Source organism: Corvus brachyrhynchos, unplaced genomic scaffold, assembly GCF_000691975.1.
Source record: "Corvus brachyrhynchos isolate BGI_N302 unplaced genomic scaffold, ASM69197v1 scaffold18, whole genome shotgun sequence".
In the NCBI taxonomy this organism is placed as follows: domain Eukaryota; kingdom Metazoa; phylum Chordata; class Aves; order Passeriformes; family Corvidae; genus Corvus; species Corvus brachyrhynchos.
This window is the reverse complement of record NW_008246064.1, coordinates 5,114,184-5,138,863: the sequence shown is the minus strand read 5'-3', so window position 1 is coordinate 5,138,863 and position 24,680 is coordinate 5,114,184. Positions and strand designations below refer to the sequence as shown.

Genomic DNA, 24,680 nt, shown 5'->3' with positions numbered 1-24,680 from the left:
TGCTAAACAAGCATAAGAAATGTTTCTGCTTATTAATCATCTGCAGCACATGTGGGTGTTCTGTAAGATAGGACTTTTTTTGTAATGTGCACTGTGGTTTTGATAACTGAAGGGTGCATGATCACAGCATTTGGAGCCTGAAGTCATGACACTGACACCATTTCTGCTTTTTGTTAGGAGCTTGATCTTTGGGTAGCAACAATCTGTCTGCAGGTACTTTGTTGATTTGAGTATTTTTAGCTTCCAGAATGTACAACTGTATTAGCATTGGATGGGTTTGGGGGAGTAGGTAAGTTTGAAATGCAGCATTTCCAGAGTAAGTACAGGAGCTGATGGCACTGTTTTTCTGAACAGTTCTTGTATCTTGAAGCAAAATGTTCCTCTCCATACTGGGACTGTTTGCCTTGGATGCCTGTTGTGGTAGGCTTTACTGTGGCTCTTCTATGAGTAAAGAAGACTGACAAATGGAAAACCTGGCAATTCAGGGGGAAATCCTTCTGTGGAAGGGTTGCACTAATGGCTGGGATTAACATAAAGCCCAAGCAGTTTAATACAAGCCCAACTATGTTAGAGCAAAGTCAAATTTGTCTTTTAGGCATCCAGCTTGGCATCTGGATGGAGCTTTGGAAAGCTTAAATAACCTTGTCCTAAGAGTGGACCACACCTAAAAGGTTTTTGAGTATGATGTGGATATCTTCAAGGTAGCTTCTGAATACTATTTGAATAAAACTAACTTGGTTTTAGGTTCTTTCCTCCTCTGCTGAATTTTTTATGGATTTTACAGTTTCAGTGAACCAATTGGGTGATTTTACCAATTTTGACTGTGGCAGAAGTTAATGGCGCTCCTACATTTTGTCTAAAAAGCAATTTGCCTGTGCTATAGACCAGTGGTTTTACTTGTGATGTGATTTTTCTTTTGCCTTTTTTTAGGGTGTTTCTTAAGTTGTATTGGGGTTTGTTTTGTTGGGTTTTCTTAGTATATTTTATTTTTACGATATTATTTTTATTTTCTCTTTTTATTGTGATGGAATGTTTCATTCTGACACTGGGCATTTTAAGAAACAGAATCAGAAAGGATTTCTTTTGTACCGTTCCCTCACACTGTGGTATCCTTTTTTGCTGCTTATTTTGAATATCTGATCATTTAAAGACAGAGAGAAAAAAGATGTCTGAGATGCTGGACAAGGGAGCAAACAGAAAAAGGCCATTTATGAGGAAAACATGAGGCTTTGCTCACTTAGCTCAGTAGAAGGAAAGCCAAGAAGGGATGTGGTAACACTGTGTGTATGAAAACATCTTGTAAGGGATGGGAAGGGGGTAAACACCAGGGAGGGAAATTAGATGAAGAACAGCATCTGCACAAGAATAAATGGATATAAACTCTTCCTATAAGAGCTTTGAAACAGTATTCTGACTTCCAGCATAGTTACTGTAGGATGGGTTGTAGGACAGACTTTAATGCTTCGACCCGGTTCAGGATGGAGCGGGATCACTCGGGGAAAGGGATTGTGTGGCTGCCTTTGACAGAAGTCTGTGAATGCCGGAGTGCAGAAGGTGAATGCTCTGCTCTACACAAGCAGTTGCATGGATCTCTCCATAGTCTTGCTTGAATTTCTCTAGTATAATTTTGAGTCAGTTCCTGAAAAAAAAATAAAGCAAAAAGAACCCCTCAAAAACTCCAGTGCTGTTCTGTATGGATGTCGTGTCAGCTCAGAGGAAGGTCAACTTTGGGGAGAGCTGCAGTTTAGCTGTGGTATTTAGGAGGGATCAATAAAAGCTGTAAAATGGGTTCCAGAAAACTGTTTCCAAATCTGTTGTGTTGAATGTCTGTTGGAAGTCACCTGCTTGAGTTAGGGAGCTGTTGGTTCTTTCTCTGTGTAGCTTCAAGCTACACTTGCTGTAGGTAAATCTCCTAAGGGGTGTATTGGAACAGAACACTTGATAGTCTATTAAAGCATGCATACAGAGTCAAATTTTTATAAGAAATGCCAACAGTAGCTATTTAGAGGGTGTTGGCATGCATGGGGGGGGAAGAAGAAGAAGTGTGCACGGGCAGACTAGAGAGAAATGAAAATATAAATATGGAATTATTAAAGGCTTCAAGTTAAGATATTGTAAGGATCATTCAGGGTTTGAGATCAACATTTTATTAGACCTCACAAAACTGTTTCTTCAGCAAACATAGTCCAAACCCCTTATGGCTGAAGTCTTAAAAAGTATTTCTTCCTTAAAGTGTTGATACTTTGAGTTCAGTCTTCAGTGGAAGATTGCTTCTAGATTAAGTATTTGCCCTGTTCTGTAGGGATATGGCTGCAGCTTGTGAAGATGCTGTGTGCTCATTTTGAAAATGCTTGTCGTGTGATTAATGCTTTGGTTAAGCTGTGTGTTTAGGTTTGACTAATTCCTAGAAGACTTAAATGACTATTTCTTTTCTAAAAGTGTGTGCAAATTGTGTATCTAGTAGGGCTTGGGCTTGTTTTCAAGATACAGCAAAAGTTCAAATTGTTTACTAATCTTCCAGCAGAGATACAGGCTGGTTTATTCTCTCATTAATCACATACCTTAAACTTTCCTTGAATCCAACTCTGCACAAAGTGGTTGCTGATATTAATATTCAGAAGTTTAATACCATTTTTAGTTTCTTGCGTTTCGTGTCTCGCAATCTTGAAGAGCAGGCCCACATTCCAGACAGGCGACATCTTAATTTAGATCTTTGCTTGGGATGCTTAGGGAAAAATTGTAGTGCCTGTTGTCAAGGGAAGATCTTGAACATGTTTTAGAAAATTCTTCAGGTCATCTTATTCTTTGTTGTGGTGAAAATCTTAGAAGCGTTAAGGTTGCAGGCTGAAGTTGCTGCCTTTATTCACAAAACCACAGGGATGCTTTTCTCAAAGTACAAACCTTTGACCAAAAGTTGATTTAAGAGATACAGCACTGTTTCAAAAGTATTCAGTTGGACTTTTGATACTGTTTACCAGTTAGTTCCTAAACAAGGCAGCTCTTGCTTGTACACAAATAAGTTTCTCTGCCTGCCTGGACAAGGAACTTCAGAGTTACTATGATTAGCTCTGGAATGTGGAGTTTCTTAAGCTGCCCATCACTTTTTTTGTCTGTCTCAAATCTCAGTCATCATTTGCTTATCCACACTTCCAGTGGAGAGCTGGAGTAAAACAGAAGCGTTAACTTCTCAGCCCAGTTACCAGGACTTACTAACGCCAATAATGAGGAACAAAATTCAGTGCAGGATTTTGAAGCGTGCTGCAACTGTAAGACTGCAACACAATCCGAATCTTTCATTGTTTCAAAAAAGCTATTTGTATCAGTTTTCTCTTACAAGTCTTAGGTACTGCCGGAATTTGAAGACATGTGGGTATCTAAACCTCAAAACCAGAAAAGTGGATCTTTTGAAGTATTGTCAAGAGCCAGTAACTCCTTTGTTCTAAGCAGGATGTGCTTTTGTAGACACTTGTCTCATTCCACATTTAGGACCTTTCAGGAAGGATGTTGTACAGTGTCCTAAGGTTGCTTTGTTCTGTTTAACCAGCTTTTGGAATGCAGTAATAGCTCTCTGACACCTGTGCTGGTTTTTTTGTTTGCCTATTTGTTTAAGCAAACTGCCTTTTCTTCCCTACTTCTGCCATAGCAAATTAAGTTAATAACGAGGTACATCTCTCTCAATAGTTGTGATATTTAGTCACTCCATAATTTGCACTCTTCCAGTTGAGTGTTTCTTTCAGATTTTGATGTTTTCTGAATATTTGTATTATCTCCAAGTCACTTATAAATTCAATTTGAAGACATTGTGAGGTTTTAAGTCTTGAAACCATTTCTAACTCTTACTGCAAGCTCTTCGAAGCATGGTCTGTTCCTGTTTTGAAGATCACTAAAGAGAATAAAATGAAGTCCTGATCCTCTGATACTCTTTTGGACTGGGAAGTATCAAACTACTGGTAAAAGCACTTCCAGATTGACTGGTAGAAATGTAAAGTCCTGCAGTATGACCTTGTGTGCCTTTCTGCCTGATTTGCATAAGGTGGGCCTTGCAAATGTTCCAGCTTGGGGAAGAGTTTGAACTGGAGTCCATCCATGTCTTGTTAAAAACACACCGTTGTCATCCAGTCTTGCAAACCCACCGAAAAAAAAGAAATATTACTAGTTTTGCTGCAGCTGGGATTGCTTGTTAGGCAGCTACCATGGGGTGATTCTATCTGTCTTTTCCTCATGCAGTAATATCCGTGCTTGCTTTGAAATCAGTGTCTCAACCATACTGTGATTTTTTATTATTATTTTTATTTTGTATCTACTTTCTTTTTCATCCAGTTGATCATTTTATTCTGGGTAAAAACTGATTAGTCTGAACTGTTCCTGACGCAGCCATGTTGACTTTCTTCATGGCTTTTGATGAGCTGCCTTTGTAGGTGCTTACAAATACACTGTTTTTAATAATGTGCTTCAATACACTCCTAGGAATTCTGACTGCATTTGAATTTGTTTGGCTTTCCTTTAGACTGGTACTATATCTTCTCCTTCATGAACGTGCAGAGTTGAGGAATGGTTGCTTTTAGCTAGGGTGACCCCTGCTCATATACGTAATAACCTGTGGTCTGTGTATGAAGCAACTCCTTGTGACAAGGGGAGAAAACATCTCAATTACCTTGGTGACCTAAAGTGGCTGAGCAGTTGCACTGACTCTAGAATTCAGAGAACACACTAAAATGTGTGCAAAAAGAAAAAAAGTAGGTGCACACAGGACTGAAGGTTGTGTTTGAAAGTGTCTTAAGCAAATCTGAATGTAGTTCTTAAACATGTGTTCTGGTTTCTTTTAGCTTTTACTGTTATTAGAAGGATTAACCTTCTTCTGAAGACCTGAGCAACAAGACAGTGCATTTACTTCTCTATTCACTGTTATTTATCTGTTCATGTACCTGTTCTCCCCTCTTACTTTGTGTGCCTCTGGACCCTCTTCCTATTTGCAGGATGAGGTGCAGTTAGCAAGAGAGAGCTCACTTACTCTGTTGTTGTTCCTGTGTTCACACGTCTTTTTTAAGTCCTTTTCCTTTGTCACATCATACATCCATGCTGTAATATGCAATTGAATTAATCTTGGAACACTGAAGAAGCTCCTGATACTGATCTCTAGATACATTTCCTATCACTTCTTTGTATCAGAGTTTTTTATGTCTGTTAACTTGTTGTAATCTTTATCTGCCAGCTCATGCATTCCTTTAGATTGGAGTGGGAAATGTTCAATCTGCAACATCCATATTGAATAGCCCGTGGCTGCATGAATAATGCTACTGTGTAACTTCAATGTGTGGTCTTCCAGGGTATTTTAAAGCTCTTTGCAGTTCTCAGAAAGAAAAATAAAGTCTTGTTTCTGTCTCTACATTCTCTCTTTCTGTTCTTTGCATTCAAAAGCCTTTCAGCTTGTGATGGAGTTATCAACTCCTATCGCTGTCATCCTATTATTTCCTATATTTTGGACTGTATACCTGTTTTTTTGTTTCCTATGTGTAATTGGAAGTAGTCCATTGCTAGTCCTGGCTGCCATCTCTGCAACAGTTGTGTCAAGCCTGTTCTAAAACTTCTGGGGTTGTCCTGTGTAGAGTCAGGAGCTGGACTCTGATCCTTGGAAGTCCCTTCCAACTCAGGATATTCTGTGGTTCTGTAATTTATCTTCTGCCATATAGAGTGGGTATCCTGGTGACCATCCTGCTTCTTCTGTCTTTTTTTACGACTTAGTCTTACCCTGTGGCTGATTACATGGGAGGTTGTTTTGGTGGTGTTTTTTTCTTTTTCTGAGATAAGTTTCCTCATGAATAAACAGAAATCAAATGATACAGTACAACACTGCTTCTTTTCTCTTGTGCTTGTTCTTCTTAAACTATGTTAGTATTCCCTTCCTACCAAGTCTGATGTTGATTCAGCTTCTGGTGTCTGGTTTCTCATCCACTGTTTGCAGTGTTCCTGGCTCTTTAGCAGACAGCTCAGCAAACTCAGCAGCCATGCTGCCTTACCATTACTCTGTGACAAATTGCATTTTCTTGTTCTCTGACAGCCCTTTGGTTCCCAAGTTTTTTACTGGGTATACCATGTACATTTTAATTTGTATATCATTCAAACCTAGCTAAAAATCTGCCAAATGAGCCGTATTTGTCTTCTAGAAGGTAGGTTGAAGTAAAGCTCTTGTTCATGATCACAGCAACATCCTGTACACAGTGAGTACTGCATCCCTCTGCAGAATCTCTGTCCCTCTGCTGAGGAATGCTGATAAAATCCTGCCTGGACATTTGATTCCCAGAACATTATTCTTGAAACCCTGCTTCATCCAGATGCCTCCACTTCCCTTAAAAGCTGTGTTTCAGGGCCTGTTGGTGAGGAATAGTTTATGGTTCCTTCTGAGTAGTGTCACTGTTGCTCTTGGAGTGGATGAGCTGTATCCACTGTGGATGTTTTTTCCAGATCTGTATTATGTTAGTGACTTACACTAGAACTCCTACAATCTCCAGTACTGTGAAAGCTGTGTAGGAGGTTTTCAAGGATATTAAGGAACTCCTTCAGTAAATTCAGAGCAGGAATTATCAGAAACTTTAAAGCCATTTTTGGTGACAGCTTTCAGATAAAACCGCAGTCAGAAGAACAATTTACAGGGTTGATGATGTCTTTTACCTGTTGTATTCTCTGCCAAGGGTTATCTCTAAAAGGAGGGAGAGAGGGTAACTTGTCCTGGCTTATTGAAGTGATTGCTCACCCTGGTGTCTTCTGGCAGCATTTGGCACACCTAAGCTGATCTTAGATGTGGATGCTGTCCTTGTCCTGTGTAGCTTCTAGTGTAAGAAAAGGGCAGGAGATAAATAAATAGATATATAAAAATATATATATATATAAGTCTGTATATATATATATGTATATATGAGAGAATACTATAGAATACTTTGGTATAACACCTTTCAATAAAGTTTATCAGTATAATTACACCAATAAATTTGACTTAATGTATTGCAGTTGGATCAGTTCCGTAGTAAACGTTGTGGTCTCTAATATTTTAATTCTCTGGCATCTGAAATGTGATATTCAGCATATCACATGACTTCTAAAATAGAAGTATGGCTTGGAGTACCCTGAAGTGCAGATATGTATGTGTGCAGTAAGAGAAAATGAAGTGTGTTTTCCACTAACTAGGTTATTTAGTACAAGTGAGAACATTGCAAAACTACATTTCTACTTCCCCATTTCCTTTTGTCCATTGGATCTGGCTGAGGGGAGATGATTATGCCAATAGTAGTCAAGGTGAAAAGTAGTGCTGGGAGCTGGGAGTGCTTAGCTCAGCTCCTGCTGCTGTAAGAAAATCCTAAGCTTTTTAAGTTGCACAGTTTCTATGCTGATTGCTCTTACAAAATCAGAGGGAGTGGTGTAATTACTGCGTACATTTGTGGTTTCTGTCTTCCTCCAAGCTGTTCACCAGGCCGGGCAGTTATCTGAGTGTATTTTTTTACATACTGCTATCTGCTGGTTTTTCCCTACTTTTTAAAAGGCCTTTAAAAGTTGGCAGTTGATTTCATATGAAGCTTGGAGAAGTCAGTTATACAAACAGTTGTTTAGGTTAATAAGAAGGTTTAGGTTCAGAAGTTTGAGTTCTTCCAGTGACTGAGGGTTGCCAGAGGTCCCAGCACTCAATCTAGCCATGAGGACACAGATGCTATGGGGAGCTGCTGTGGCATGGTTGTGGTGGAATTAATGCTTTAAAGAAGGTGAGAGAACCCACCCAGCCTCTGTGAAACCTCTGTCTTCCTTTCAAATGCTCCTGAAACCAATGACTGAACTTGAAATATGACTGGATACCAGGAGCATAATACAGCTGTAACATAAAATATAATAGAAAAGGTAATGATGTTGTATTGTTGAAATCAGGAAGCACATGTGGTCCAGGATCTTGTTGTTGGGCCAGCCCAGTAAGAACACAGCCCAGAAATGCAGGCTGTGGCTTGCAGTAGACGCTTCTGAGGAAGTTTCTATAGTTCTTTTATGTTGCAGTATTTGGAAGCTTTTCCATAAGTGTTGACATTATATTCCTATTCTCGATCTGCAGGCACTTCTTCCTTTGTTTGTTTTTCCCTCTCCTCTTTTCTTCTTTTGAAGGCCTTGAGATTCTGAGGGGAAAGCTACAGTAGGAAAGTGCCGTGCGTGGTGGCAAAGGTATGAGTGGAACTGAAGGCATCTGTTCAGTAGATCTCTGAGGAAATGGCTTCAGCAATGCTGCAGAAGTTTCTGTGTCATTCATGAGTATTCAGATGGTAGTTCTACCTTGGAGCTCTCTGAACAGACAATTATTCTTAGTATGGAGTCCCACTGCAATCTCTGAGTCAGTATTGTTGAATAATTAATCTGTCAAAAAAAAAGCTATGATGCTCTTGTAAATAATATTTACTGGCTGAAATAAAAAACAATAAAAAACAAAAGCATCTGTCATGTTATAGGGAAGGCTGGGAGAAAGGAAGGAAGTAAAAATCATTTTATTGAACAAGATTTGGGACAGAAATACAAATAGATTGATCTTCTACTCTTCAAAGGATCTCTAACAGTAGGAACAAATAAAATGACAGTGCAGAGAATTTACTCTGTAAAAGCCTCTGTGACAAGGTGCTCAACTTCAGGTGTCAAACAGGGTTTATTTGTAACCTTCGGATGGCGTCTCTTTCTGCTCTATTAAAAATCACAAGAAACAGCAGTGGGAATTTGGATATTTTTCCCTTCACCTATGGCTTGGGGAAAGGGGGTGCACATGGGCAATGTCCACTTGCAAAATAACTTTCAGATGAATCTTCAAAAGGGAAGCTTTCCTGAACAAGCATCCCCATGGAAATAAATACACATTCAACTACTTATTAGTGGATTCTTCTCCTGCCCGATCCTGCTCTAGATTCAGATGCCTCCTGCTGGGAATCTGCTCTGTGAGCCAGCTGATTTCCAGAGCATGAGCTGTAGCGAGCTGAGGTTTGGCTGGAGGCAGTTCTGTGTTCATACCTCCTGCATGTTGGGCAGATGATCTCAGGTGCAGATCAGAGATGACGTGCGGAGACCGAGGGAGGTTGTAAGTCAAGCCAGAAGGGATCTGTCCATGTCTGTCTGAAGGAAGTGCTGCTTTGCAGGTGCTGGGTAAAACTGCAGAAGCTTCAGAAAGAATGGGCATTTATTGGGAAAACAAATAAGACTGGAACAAGAAACTAAGCAGGTAATAAAGTAGAAATATCCTCATGGAGACGAGGGTGTTCTTACTTGATTATTTATGTTTGCAGCACAGTGGTGGTTGGATACAACCCAAAGCAGCAAGTTTTTCCTCAGGAAGGGGAGAGAAACTGTAAAGAAGATTATGCCCTGTGCAATTGTGCTATGCAGGACAGATGGGTGTGAGTGCATTCCTGAGACGTGCTGAGCCTTTGGTTCGGGAGACCTTTTTCTCCATTGAACAGCTGTGTATATACATAATACACAATACCTGTACAAAGATTTGGGCTGTGGCAGCTGTTTGGTATCCCCAGGTAGCTGAAGGTGTTAGAAGGTCTTAAATATCCTTTCCAGCAGGCACTTGATGGAGTGGTGTAGGACATGAGAGTTAAGTCAGTGGTGCTGATGTTTTGCATGTTTAGTTAATAACTAATAAAGAGGTGCATTGTACTTATTTATAGTATAAGGATGTTCTGTAGCAATAAACCTCAGTTCCAGCTGGACAATTGGATCCTTGTCCAGATCCTGCTAGAGTTTCCTAGCTGTTTACGGGGGTGTGTCGCGGGTTCGGTTTGTAACCGGGTGGAAACACCAATTTAGTGTAGTGGCTTGGTCCAAAATACTCATTACTGTTTATCTGCTGTGAGATAAGAATTAGGAGAAATGCAAAACAGGCACCAAACTTGAAAGAATATAAAGAAGTTTATTAACAGACCTAAAAGAAGAAAAAAAAAATTATACCACCTTCAGAACTCTCCTCCTCCCCCCACCTTCCTCCCTTCTCCCACTGACAATGTGAAAAGACAACCCTTAAGATGTTCAGTCTGTTTACCACTTCCATAATAACCTTGTTCAGTCCATTTAGAAAGAGAAGTCTCTTCTTGCTCATGCTATGAAAACAGTATCACAACGAGACAGCCGCCCACTTCCAAATATTGTTCAGTCCATTTAGGAAGAGGAGTCTCTCTGCCTGCGTGTGAGTCCTTTCCCCCAACTTGCAGCTTTTCCCGCAACTGCTTTCGAGGGTCCACTCTTGAAGTTTTTTGGGGTACAATTTTAAGGTTGAGCCATTCAGAAACAAGAACAGAGGCCCTTCTCCTTCCCTGGGAGCAAAGGGTCTTCATCATCTTCATCGTTAGGACTATCTCTGGGAGCATCTCTAGGAACTGAGGTTTTCTCCTTTCCCATTTGGAGCAAAAGTCCTCATCTGGTTCATCTCTAGGGACTGAGGTTTTCTCCTTTCCCGTTTGGAGCAAAAGTCCTCATCTGGTTCATCTCTAGGGACTGAGGTTTTCTCCTTTCCCGTTTGGAGCAAAAGTCCTCATCTGGTTCATCTCTAGGGACTGAGGTTTTCTCCTTTCCCGTTTGGGCCCGGCCTGGCCCAAGCAGGGCCTGGCCGGGCCCACTGGGCCCTGCTCGGGCCCCGCAGCCACCTGTGCCAGCGCCGGAAACGAGAGAGAGCTTGGAGGGGGAGTTTGCCTATTCTTAAATGTGGATCACAGAGGTGATCACAACTTTAAGTGGCTTAGAGAATTGTCCATATCCAAACTGGCCAGCTGATAGGTTCTATCAGTTCCCAGAGGAAACTGTAAGCACCCCTTAGCAAGGACGTCCCTTCCGGGACTATGCTTGCTAACCTATGACAGGGTGTTAACAGGGCTCACAGATGGTTGTCTCATGCTTCTTTTAATTGTAACTTTCCAGTTAAAATTAAAGGGAAGCAGTTGCTTTGTGGTGTCTCCCCTGAACTGGAAGACAGCAGAGGGTGAGATAACACTTCACCAGTCCTGTGCATCTGGGTGGGGATTGTTGAGGTCCAGTTGAAGTTGTGTTTGGAGGGTGGGAATGTTTGGTAAGTGAGAGGAGGGTTTATGGGCACACCTTCACTGTGCTGATCAGCATTCCTGGCTGTGGCTGCTGTGAACAGCCTCCCCTGATTGAATTGTTTGGGCTCACAGTTACTGTGCTTGTTATCCTGATGCATTTGAAATTTGTTGGTGAGTTGGCAAGACTCCGTGGAGCCATGACGTGCTCTGAGTGTTCATTTTTTTCAGCTGGTTGTTCTGTGGTTTATAGAGTCGTTGAATCACGTAGGTTGGAAAAAACCCCTTGAGACCATCAAGTGCAACTATTAACACCAGTCCCATGTCCCTAAGTGCCACATCCACACCTTTTTTGAACATATCCAGGGATGGTGATGCCGCTATTCTGGTGGACTTTGAGGTGTTTCTATGTGTGTTTCTACCTATAATATCTTAGTTGTTTATGAACTTGAGATTGAAGTAAGTAAGGACTCTGATACTGCACAGAGGGACTGCACTTAGGGTTGTAGAAGCAAACATAACTTTCTAAAGACCAGACTTACTGGTCTGTCATTTCAACATTCATATAATATTGTTTCTATTTCTTAGTATCTCGTCCCCTCTCTGCTTCTAATTTGTGTGTCTAAAAAAATAACTAAACAAAACTGACACAACAAAAATCTCTGACAGCTCCATTGCAGACAGTAATTAATTTCCTGCAGACAGTAGCCATTTATGGTACTTCAGAAGTTAGAGGATGATAAGTGGTAGTATATTATAGACTTTACAAACTTAGAAACTACTTTTTTTAGCTCTCCTATACATGCCCTTGATGAGTCAGTACCCATTCCTCTTTGGGATCACCCCAAGAAGGTGGCTTCCTACCAACATTGTCCAAGTCCGTCTGCCTAATCCTTTCCCTCTCAGTTACCTCACATGGTTTCCTAATTTCTTACCAATTTTTCCAAGTTCCTTCTATTTCCACTTCTGATCCTGACTTCTGTAGGAACATAAATCCAACAAATATTTTTTTTCTTCTTCCACTTCCTCCATTTTGGACACTGTCTTCTCTATTCCTATGGAACTTCTATTCCATGTTGTTTGTGTTTCAGTGGGGAAATAGGCTTTGTTTGTTTGTTTGTTTGTTTGTTTTAAGAGTAATGGGAGTAGGAGATGAAGGACTTGCTTAGTACATAGAAGAGGCTGGATCCTGGAGCAGCCACTTGTAGGGCAGATCCGGCTTTGCTTCTCTAAATTTGGACTGAAAAGCCTGTGCTGAGCCATTTGGTGGAAATGACAAATAGTTTATCCAGAGCAAGATAACTGATTTTGAGCAAATCTAGCAAATGAGAATTCTGAGTTTTTAATGCCCTAATATGAAGTTCTTTAATGATCAGTAGGTATTTCAAGGGGTTTTTTACTTATTGTCTTTTTTATTCTGCTCTTCCAAAGTTTAATATATGATCAAGTTTCTGTGGATTATTACAGGGTCTAAAGGGTACATCTCTGATGGAGGGATTATCCTTGACCAAGTTCTAGGTACCTGCTGGAAAGAATGGAGGGCCAAAGTGCTTAAAAAAGAAAAAAGTTAATGTACCTGAGCATATCTGGGGGTTGTATGCATATGCATCTGAACTGTGGCAAATGCAAAGGAGATTTAAAGTAATATGGACTGGATTGCATGTCTGTGCTATAGACATGCCATGCTACAACTATTCCAGCCACGTGGATCCTGTTTTTGTAAATAAAGTGTTGGATTTGTGATGCTCTGTTTAGCCTGAAGAAAATGAAGCTGATTACAGAACCTGCCTGCTGCTTCTTTAGAAAATAGAAAATTACTATGTGGCAGTGGAACAGGCAGAGGTAAGATTCAAGAAATACTAATTTAAGGAGCTTGAGTTAGTCAAGCCCGACACTACTTAAGTTTCCAGCTGTCTTCTCTGTACTTAACTAGAGTTCAGCTGCATATTCCAGTAGGTTGCTGTTGGGGAAAAAAAAAAAAAAGGATATTTTAAAAAATGTAGCTCCTCAGTACAGAAGTCCTTTCTCATCAAAGAAGAACAATGCATTTTGTCTTTGTTCTGTTTAATCTGAAAGGAAAGATGAGTCTGAAATGCAAAGTGCAAACGTGTGACTGTCTGTCCAGATCTGAAAGTGTGAATTTGACTTTTGCCTTAGGGTTGTCCTTCTGCGGTGGTGTTCAGTTGATTTGCCATGCTTTTTATTGCTCTTTTTTTAAAGGTTACTTAAATAAAACAACATGTTTTTACTTGCAGCACTTGAAGAATCGGAAAGTGACATTTATGTGCGATTCATGAGGTCACACAAGTGTTACGACATTGTTCCAACAAGCTCTAAGCTTGTTGTTTTCGACACTACGCTACAAGTGAGTATACTCCTTTCAGTCTGCCTTTGCTTGCAGTTCATTTTTTTTTAATGTTTCCTGACTGTTAAGTGAAAGCTGATCTCTTGAAGAGAAGCACTGCCATAGTGCTGTGCTTTGACTGTAGAAAACTGTATTGTTTCAACTGTATCTTTCATGTTATGCTAGAGGAGGAGTTGGGGGAAAGACTTCCTAGCAGAACAGAAAGAGAGGATGTAATTTGTTCTGCAGTTGGAATCTCTATCAAAATAAAAATTTCAAATGAGCCCAACTTATATTGGCCTCTTCATGGCTACCTGAATCTACAAAAAGACATTTGATGTAAGATCCTTGTGCAACAGCTAAAGAGTACCCAGGTGCTATGAGTCTGTTCCTGCTATACTGATAAGACAATTTAGGACTCAAATGGATGGCTTAATTATGCAAATTATTACATTCTCCAGAAAATTTTTGTTTTCAGCTTCTCATTTTGCATTTAATCAGTAAATCATCTGCTAGACTCTTGGCTCTGTCTGAAGAGTTTGTTTGCCAAAAGAAGGCATTAGCTGCCTGCTATAGAAGCAGACTAATCTGTTCTGCAGTGTGGTGGAAAGCTGTGGCTTTCTTTGTTTCCTGTATTTTGCAATTGGTATTTTTTTGCTTGCTTTGGTTTTTGCTGTTTCAGTGTGTTTTTCCTTGTAAAGATGCTCCAATTCTGACTTAACTAAGCCCATTAAGTAATTTTGGTCTGGAATGTACTACTCAGACCTCAGCTTTCCACAGTCAGAGGCAGCCATGTAACAGATACTCGTTCCCAAAACATTCACAGAACCGTCTTGTGTATCAGATAATTGTATATAATGTTGGATTGAGTGCTGTGATCTGAAAGGTGGAAAATCTGCATTGACTTTTTCACCGTCTTAGAGGGGGGAAAAGTTCTTCAATGTTTCCTTTCTTCTGCCTGAAAGAGAGGATGACTGTCAGCTCTTGAGTAAAAAATTCAGACCTCTTTGATCTGAAAAATCAGATTTAGGATGGTGGGGTTCGCTGTACGCTCTCAGCTCTTCTCAAAGACTGTTGGCCTCCTTTTCATTCCAGGGGGTATTTTTTCCTCACACCATGAGATGGCGTGCTGGGAGTTGGTGCCTGCAATGGGCATGACCCATGGCCTGCTTTGTCAGTGCTCACCTGGGTCAAAGGCTTGAGCCTCGTCACTGTTGCAGGTGGAGAGATGATTGTTCTTTATTCCATTAACCAGTTAATGTTGAGGCCCTTGGGGCAGGCCACTGATTCCTTTTGGAGTCTCCAGATTTTTTGATGAATTAGATCATGCCAGATACCGGTTTTCATTGCTGGAGCTGTGTTGAGATAATGCTATTAAAGAAGTGAGAGTTTCCTCCCCAGCTCGTGAGCCAGTGGGAGGTAACACCTGGGGAGACAGAGTGTGAGTGAGTGAGTGAGCCTTGTGAGTTTTCACCATAAAGGAGAGCAGGTGACTTAATGGTGATGGAAAAACTTCCACCAGCACTTCACCAAAGTCCCTGTCTTAATTGGCATCTCCAGTGATGGTCATGGATTACAGCTAGAGGAGAACAAGGTATGCCTTGGTCTGTGATCATGGAGTCATATTCTCAGTCTGCTTCTCCAGGTGTTTGAAAGCAGGGAAGGGAAGTCTGGAGTTGCTCATTCAGATGCTAGTATACAATAAATACAGACCAAATCTTGAGTTTGTATTGCTGGTGAGGAGCTTTTTTCCCCCCTCTAAACTGCTTTTTTTTGACTTTGCACTATTACATTTAATCCATTTGCATTACTTTTAATTTATAAAGTCATAATACTGTAAAGCAGGAGTCCTCTTCCAGCATGGGCACTGTCCTCCAACTTAGCAGATTTTGTGAAACTGTTTAAGAAAACACTAAAAAGGTAGATCTGAATGATTACCTGGCCTACACTGCTAGGAGGTCTTTTAAGTATTTCCCTTTGGTTCTTTACCTGGCCCCCTGTGTTCATGTGCCACCATCAGTGTCTTCAAACCACATTATGGTCATTCAGTTTGATTGGTGTGGCTGGTGCAGGAACGTGTATGGAATGCAAAAATAGAATAGCTTCTTTTGTTTGTCTAAAACAGCAGAATAAGTACATGGTGGAGAATTAACCCAATAAGGGTGGGCAAATAAAACTTCTAAACTGTTCTTTGCATTTTAATTTTTAATGTAGAAATTACTTATTGTCCAGTACTTCAGGACTGTGTATCAGTTCATATTTTGAAAACACAGCTCTGAAACATTCAGTGTCCATGAATCCTCTCATATGCATATTTGTCTTTGCTGGGTCTGTTTCATTCCTACCCACATCAGTGTTTCTCCTAATTTAAAAAACAAACAAACAAACAAAAAACATCCACCAAAAAAAAAAGATACGGTGCCTTGAAATAGTTCTCCAGAGATTTGAATTCTGGTTTTGAATAATGTTAGAGCTAAAACACACAACATAAGGGCTCACTTTCTGCCTCCTTTAATAAAAGCTGGTAATAATCAATGGAGGAAGAATTAAAAAAGGAGCTGGGTTGAGTTCTCATGGCATCCTTTGAAAGAGTCCGGATTTTGGATTTTTGTTTGGCTGCAGTATCCCGTCTCCCTCTGCTGGTCAGCGATCACAGCACACATCACGTGTTTCTACCCTGGAAAATTATTCATGAGATACTGTGGAAAGTATTCTAAACCTACTGTTAGCTGTGGGAAAAGTGGAGATATTATCCTTATATAATATCCTTATATCCTTATATATCCCTATATAATTATATATCCTTATATAATGTGGCACCAGGTCATACCACTGAAGCAACATTGATTCATAAAAGTAAATGTTTAGTCTCAGTATCTGTAAGGGAATTAGTGTAGAGTTTCATAAGGAACCTTGTTTTAGCCCTAAGAGAGGGGATGGTGAGATGCCCTTACATTGGAAATAAAAAGAAGGCTTTAAATAGCAGAAATAGCAGCTAATAAAGAGCAGGATGGGCTGAGTCTCTTCAGCCCTGCTTATGCTAGGAAGTCTTTTAAGTATTTCCCTTTGGTTCTTTACCTGGCCCCCTGTGTTCATGTGCCACCATCAGTGTCTTCAAACCACATTATGGTCATTCAGTTTGATTGGTGTGGCTGGTGCAGGAACGTGTATGGAATGCAAAAATAGAATAGCTTCTTTTGTTTGTCTAAAACAGCAGAATAAGTACATGGTGGAGAATTAACCCAATAAGGGTGGGCAAATAAAACTTCTAAACTGTTCTTTGCATTTTAATTTTTAATGTAGAAATTACTTATTGTCCAGTACTTCAGGACTGTGTATCAGTTCATATTTTGAAAACACAGCTCTGAAACATTCAGTGTCCATGAATCCTCTCATATGCATATTTGTCTTTGCTGGGTCTGTTTCATTCCTACCCACATCAGTGTTTCTCCTAATTTAAAAAACAAACAAACAAACAAAAAACATCCACCAAAAAAAAAAGATACGGTGCCTTGAAATAGTTCTCCAGAGATTTGAATTCTGGTTTTGAATAATGTTAGAGCTAAAACACACAACATAAGGGCTCACTTTCTGCCTCCTTTAATAAAAGCTGGTAATAATCAATGGAGGAAGAATTAAAAATGGAGCTGGGTTGAGTTCTCATGGCATCCTTTGAAAGAGTCCGGATTTTGGATTTTTGTTTGGCTGCAGTATCCCGTCTCCCTCTGCTGGTCAGCGATCACAGCACACATCACGTGTTTCTACCCTGGAAAATTATTCATGAGATACTGTGGAAAGTATTCTAAACCTACTGTTAGCTGTGGGAAAAGTGGAGATATTATCCTTATATAATATCCTTATATCCTTATATATCCCTATATAATTATATATCCTTATATAATGTGGCACCAGGTCATACCACTGAAGTAAATGTTTAGTCTCAGTATCTGTAAGGGAATTAGTGTAGAGTTTCATAAGGAACCTTGTTTTAGCCCTAAGAGAGGGGATGGTGAGATGCCCTTACATTGGAAATAAAAAGAAGGCTTTAAATAGCAGAAATAGCAGCTAATAAAGAGCAGGATGGGCTGAGTCTCTTCAGCCCTGCTTATGTGTCAGTCAGAAGGCATGGGGGGCTTGATTCCAGCAGCTGCCAACAGCTCCCAGTGCTGGCACAGCACGCTGGGCTGGAGTGTCCAGAGCACACGTGTGTGTTTTACCTGGCACCTGCACGTGGCTGGGACAGCTGTGCTGTGGCTCTTGCACCTCTGCTGGGCATCAGCTCCTGTGGTGCAGGAGAGCTGTGCTTCAGCAAGACAGTGTGCCCCTTGGCACACAGCATCCACACTAAAGGAATACAGTGTGCTGAGCCCTGCTCTGTTGGCCTGCCTGAGGCCAACTAGCACAGCCCAGTTTGCCTCAGTGAGGTTTCACTTAGGGCTGCCCCAAAGCAGGATCTGCATCCAGTCTACCTGCCTAGAGTTGTGCCTATTCCGTGCTGAACCCTGAAGTGGCAGATGTTGCCTGGGAAAGTGCTGGCTGGCACAGTTTCTTTGATTTAGACTGACAGTGGACTGTTCTTTCACCCTTTCAGTTTATTAATACTTATTTGCTCCTCATAAATATTTATAGAATCATATTGAACTTCATGACTGTGGCTTTCCCCTGCCTGTGACCCACAACTGCTCCTTGTTTGTGACAGGCTGCAGCCTTTGGCTTTTCTCAGGGAAGATGCTATCTTTGCTTGGCACACATTAAAGAAACTTCATAAGTCTGATCTGACCAGGAAGGGAGTCAGGAGACAATTAGATGTTATGAGCTTTCCTGTGAAGTATGGAAATTTGACTGTGGATGGTGGGGAAATGGAGCAAGTTGCAACAGTGTGCAGCTCACAGTGGATAAACTTTCTCGTCTTTTGCACACATCTCCTGAGATGCAACCAGGAGAATAAACCCTTCACAGCCCCTAGCAGGGGTGAGGGGGTTGTCCTTTGAAGGGCTACTCTAAGCATTCACTTACTGCTCTTCTTCATTCTAATTATGCTAAATATAAATATGGATCTGGATTGTCTTTATAATAGACTTCAGGAAGTCACTGAGCTGAATGAAAATTTACTGCTCACCAGCTTGTGTCTTCACACAGCATTTGAGCGCTGTGCAAGTGTTCATGCATTTAGTGTGCAGATGATCTGGAGGAAGGAGGAGACACCCAGGTCTGCCTTTCCTTTCTTTTTGTTGGTTTTAACCTGTATCAAGTACATACAGTGACACAGCCATTGGATCTTTTCCTTTGATGGAAAACAATTCCTGTATTAAATTCAAAGATGAATGAAATACAACACTTAGTTCACATTCTATCTGTCAGGTTACTTTGTCTAACGTAATTTAATGTGATTTCGATTTTTCCTTGTTGCTGGATGCATCTGGTTGTTTTAGAGACCAATGCATTTCCCCCCCACCCTGAACTGTATTAGAATTTTTTAAGGAAATGCCTCTTACCTAGCTTATAGCAATCTCTGAAGCTTAACTCCAGAAGCTTTCTTAAGGCCAGATTTTTGTCTGACCTTGAAAGAAATGTATTAATTTGTTGTGGCTTTGCCCAGACTACATAAAGATGAGAAGGATTAGCTTGTTTTCTAGTGCAGAGCAATTAACCCTTGAAGAGGAGCGTAGAAGGTGAATGTAAGACAGGGACTTCCCTGCTTTGTGTCAAGCAGCAATCTGCAGTCCAGGAGTGATCTGTTAGCAAATGTAGTGGCTGTGTCATGTGGAGCTTGCATAAGCTCTCTTTGGGTCAAAAGCTCTATCTAATCTTTGACTAAATGATATTCGTGCCTGTTACGAGTCAATTTGGGTTTTAATAATAAAGCATATGTGGCTTTTGCTTACCATGACCTTGAAAGTGTTTTCAAAGCATTTGTCCAGCACTTCTTCATAAACTAATAAAAATCATGTTTATGTGTAAACAGTCATCAGAATAAGCTTTCAGAATCCTGAAGACTCTTTCCTTTTATTTCCTTCTATATGCTGAAGAAATCTTTGTGTGGCTTGGTTAAATTATTTAACCTGTTTGTTTAATGAAATTACCTAAGTTGTTAATGGACCAGGTGCTGTTATCACCAATGCAGGATTTTGTCAGAACCTGTCACGCTAGTAAGAGCTTAAATAATTTTCTACCACATAACTAAAAAAAAAAAAATTTTAAACAATGTTCTGGAAACTTCTTTAGTGATTTGACAAGCTGGCAGTAAATATACCTGGTAACTTCTGCAGCACATACAATGGATTCAGCATTAGAATGGAAGAGGATTTGTATTTCTCTCCCTTGTGCTGACTCTATTCAGTAAATGGATTTATTATTCTGGTTCCCTCCAGGTCATTCTTGACTGGGGTGTTGCCTCTCGCCACGGTAATGAGATAAATCAGGCTTCCAGGAATAATGCTCCAGAATGATTTGCTCCCAGAACCGCACAGCAGACTCTGGGTCTGCTGTCACACAGCTTTACAAAAGGATTGACTGTCTGTTCCTTAGTTGGCTTTGAGGTTTTTCCCTGATGAAGCTGCTGCTGTCTGCATTTCTGAGGAGTGTGAATAGCCCTCCTTGCTTACACTGCCCACAGAACTGTAAGAGAATCATCTAATTTAGCTTTTAATCAGCATGTGGGCTGAGGCAGTTGAGCAGCCACATAAAAGCTCCCTTCATTGAGATCAGGCTGGAATCAGTAGCATAATATGGCAAGACTGTAGGGTTTTTTCAGAGCTTCTCCTGTTGCTGGTATACAAGCATAGGAGTTTAATTCCTGCAGCTCTCAAAACCAATAGGAAGTGTTCATTTGTGGATCTCGGAGGAATGATAAGTGCCACTTAAGCAGAAATTTCTACACAGGGTGTGGGTAAGGTGTTTGTGCTTGCCTGAGTGAAAGTCGTATACCCTTCTTCTTGCCTTCTCTGCCCCATCACCACTTTTTGGATAAGATCTTAATCTGGGACAGAATTTCTGTGCCCTTCCCCATGCAGTTGTTGCCACTGGCTCTTCCCATCAGATTCACCTGATGTTCCCTCTTAGCCCATTGTGGTGTGCAATCTGACAGCAGAAATCTACAGTTTGGACACATTGACACAGAGTATCAGTGCTGGTCTTGGTTTGGTGTCTTTGCTGGACTGGGACCTTTTCATGGGAATGTGGTGTGGGGAAGAATTCTGCATGTGGACATGGCACCTGCTCCTTGGGGAAAAATCTGGAACAAGTACATAGTTTTAACTTGAGAATAAGACTCCAGCTGTGACTTCTGGGGTTTGGCTTGAGCCTGAAGGGTGGTATTAAACCATCACATCTTAAATTTTACTAAGCTATGGCCAGTAGAAGTGCATTTTCTACCAGGAGTGTTCCCTTTGCACCACCTGTGAAAGAGAAATGAATTTTATCTGGTTTCATATCAGCTTTCCAAAATTCAGCTGGAGCTAGAGGACGAATGTTTTTGGGTGAGGTTTTTCAGATGTTGAAGCAAATGTAGCCACCCTGTTAATAAGAGATCTGTCCAATGTTTCTCCAATCTACTTGGTAAGGTAAAGGAGTGAAATTCTACTTGATGTGGTCCAAGACCTGGTTGTCCCTCGCCCTGGGCAAAAGTCTTTATTGTCTTTAAGTAGTCTCTTTATTTAGTCCTTTCAGAAGGAAATGCTTCTAACAAATTCATAGACCAAAGAAGAGAATAATTGGAAAATGAATTTGAATGCAGCAGTCATCATGCTGAGATGGTTGGTTGTGTTTAGTCTCCCCAGACAAATCAGTTTGTAAAAACACTGAATTACGTAAATGCACTACAAGAGAGATTTTTAACTTTTCAAAATAGCTCCTTTACAGGAGTGTAGTTCTCTGTAACTTAAAAAGAAGGCTGGATTGGGCATCACAACTTTATTTGAAGGAAAAAAAAAAGGAATTGCAAGTTAAATACAGTTCCCAATGTGAATTGCTTCAAAGTGAAAGTGCGTGGTGGGTTTGGAGAATATTTAGTTCATATTGCTTTTGTATTATCAGGATGATAATTGTGGGATCTGGTGATGAATGCAGGAGTCCTCAATTCCAACTTAGCTCATAGGAATAAGTCCTTTGAAGGTGATATCAACAGCGAGGAAGAGAAGCACTGTCCAAAGAGCTTTCTGTGGCAAAGCTGTGTTTTCAGCTTACTAACGTGTGTACAGTATGTTCCCAAATAATGTTTCATGGGCTCTGTTCAGGTGGCAGTCTCATACAGAGGAAGCACTGCCTGAAATCCTGGTGATGTGAGGGAGTAGCAGGGGAGATCTGTTGTACACCTGTCTTATGCAGCAAGACAATCAGCTTTACCTGCAGGAGTTTCTTCTTTTTCCTCTCTTGGAGACCTGCCAAGGTTTGGGCAGCCAGAGAACTTGTCATGCTGCTTAAAGAAATACAGTCTTGTTTGTGTTGGGCTAGAAACTGTTGCCTCATTCCTCATGTTTTCACATCAAAAGCATTTGGGAGTCAGTTGGCTCATAAACACACTTGAACCAAGGGAATAAAGTGTGGGTTGCCCAGGTTTTATGCAGTACAAAGGTTGCAGCAGAGCCCTGATGATTTTCCTGTTAAGACAAAGACCAGTTGTTCTACACTGTGTCTTCCTACTTGGTAAGAACTATTGAAATGAGAGTGTTTTGCCTCTTAAGAAGGAATTCTCAGAGTAACTTTTTCTTGCACCTTCATGCTCTTAACAGTGAGAACAAAGTCTGTGTCTGGAATGACTTTGCCACATTTGCTCATGCTGTGAAGATAGAGATGAAGCTGTTCTCCTTTGAAAGTATAGAACTTTTTCCCCTTTACAAGGGGAAGCCATTGAGAATCCTCCTCATGCCATGGTGTTTGGTATTTAGAGCATGTGAGTATATGAGTATAGGAGTTCAACCTCCTGCTTTAGTTCTTCAGCTGTTCTTACCCAATCTGCTAAGACTGGATGCCTTCCTCTTGTAAATTCCTTTCAACTACATGTCAAACTTAGTACTTTGTTATGCTAGGAAAGGTGGTTGTTTCTCAGGGACTGCCTGAATGATTTGGGTTTGATACTGTGGTCCACATGTGTATTTTTGGAGGCATGTGTTCCCTCTAGTTTTGTAGTCCTTAAAAATAATTGTAAAACAAAACTGGGAATTTGTCAACTTAATCAGTGAAAATGATGATGAATGTTGTAGATCACCTTAGAGCATCCATCCATCAGGAGTCGGAGATGATAAAAATGTCAAGGTTCAGCTGGGTCTGATACTGCTTTTATGGGAGCTCTGTGCCAAAAATTAGAAGAAGGAGCTTCTTCCTTTCAATTCTGATCTGATAAAATACACATTTCCTGGGGTTACATTAGGGGCTTTGCAGGCAAATGCCTGGTGTTGGCTTACACAGTGAAAGATGAGGCAGGAGAGGTCCATGTTTATCATCCTGCACTTGGATGGCAGCCGCACCACAGAAGCTCTGGCAGGTTTTTTAGCACTGTCCTTGCTACTGGACAATCATTTGCATCATCCTCTTGCTTCATATTGGCATGTCTGAAGGTGCTCTGTAGCTTTGTTGGTTATTTCTGCTACCTTTGAGCCTTTTCACGAGGCACTGGTGCTGAGTTGTGTCTGTCAGCTCAGTAGGATTCTCTGCTCAGCTCTGACCCTTTAGCACCAGGAACTGTGACAGCTCTTTTCTCCCAACAATTTGTCAAGGACATGAATCTTTTTGCAAGGCAAATGAAGCGAATTATTGCAACGGCAGCAGTCACCCTCCTTGCCTTATGGAACAGTCCTGGAAGACAAGTCTGAAACCACTGGTTACTTCTGGACATAGTTACAGTTTTCATAACACAGTGTTGGGTAAAACAAACGTGTGTGTGTGCTGTACACACACTGAATTTTTGGAAAAGACAAAAAAGTTTTCCTTTCAGGTGTTTCCCTCATTCACAGATGTTCACTGGAGAGAGCATTTCTGCAAGGGCCTGTAAAATCACTGGTATCTCATAACAAAGGGTGTCCCTTTCAGTGTTTCCCGTCAGTGAGGAAAAACTTATTCTCCAGTCTGGTGAAATCTTCTACTGCTGTTTCTGGTTTCACTGCCCAATAATCGAGTTATTTTAAGAGCTCACTAACCGTAAGGGACAAGGTTTTCCAAATATTCTACCCAAAATAGGGCTTTTATGTCTGGATCTCTTGCTTTCTTGGTAATGACTGTTGTATTGGAAGAGGCTTTGTCCTCCTTCAGACTTGCAGTGGAAGTGTTTGAATGGTGTGCAGAACAGTGACCTCCAGAGGTTCCGTCTAACCTAAATTAGTCTGGTTTTTTATTCATCATATTCACAGTGTAATAAGTTCCTGTTGTGCTCAGTGTAGTGTAATAGCAGCTATTGTTGAGGTGATCTATGGTATATCTAGGATTTAATTGCTGTGTTCTTTTGCTATAATGTGACTCTTCTACTTAGGGGCAAAATCTTGGAGTAGATAGTCACACAAAGGGGGATTCCTCATCTAACTGTAAATGTCTAGACATCTTAGTGAGGGGGGAAATGGCATCTGTGTTAATCAAGTTAATCCCTGGGGAAGGCTGCTGAGTCATGCCCCAGCTGACAGTGAAAAGTCCGGTGAATATGCGAAGTCAGGGTAAATGTCAGAGTGACCTCTACATTTGGGCAGATAAATCCTGTTTTTAGTGGTTCATTGTTTGTGTTAGGACATGGTTAATAAAACAAAAGTGCTTTGTTTAAAGAGTGTTTGTACATGGTGTTGAGCAGCAACAAGCTATGGGCTCTGGCTGCTGAACAATGGGTTTGTGAAGGTCAGGCCAGTCCAACACTGTGGAGTCGAGAATAAACGGCGCTGTTGGAGGTCCAAAGACGGGACATGGTGTAGATGTTCAAAGGCTACTAACCATATATCATCAGAAAGCAAGGTCCTTGTGGGTATTTTCTGCATGAACTTCACTGAAACATCTAAAAGTGCTGGGCAGAAGCCCAGCTCCACACCCCGGTGCTTTGGCTGACCACCAAGCAGTACTTGGGGCAACTGAAATTGGTCAACCACAGAAACTGCAGGAAAGTGTGAGTGGATGAGTATATGTTTGTGCTTGCAAGCAGTTTTAGCAAATAAGAATTAAGTTGAGTTTTTGTTTTGTAATTATCTTACTTAAATAAGGGACAAGTATTAAGAACTGATGGCATTGTTACTTTATTTAAAAGATGGCCGTGTAACACTTTCTACAACTGAAGACAACAACAGCAGTGTCACTTGAGCTGTGGTCTAGGAGGACAG

At 40.8% G+C, this 24,680-nt stretch overlaps 1 protein-coding gene across 1 annotated transcript in view; it reads left to right on the top strand.

Moving 5' to 3' along the window:
- The window catches only part of PRKAG2 (protein kinase AMP-activated non-catalytic subunit gamma 2), a 216,921-nt gene that overhangs the window by 173,843 nt on the left and 18,398 nt on the right, over nucleotides 1–24,680 (top strand). Inside the window, exon 8 of the mRNA XM_017746720.1 lies at nucleotides 13,281–13,413. Coding sequence (XP_017602209.1) covers nucleotides 13,281–13,413 — 133 coding nt within the window. The remainder of the gene's footprint in view (nucleotides 1–13,280; nucleotides 13,414–24,680) is intronic.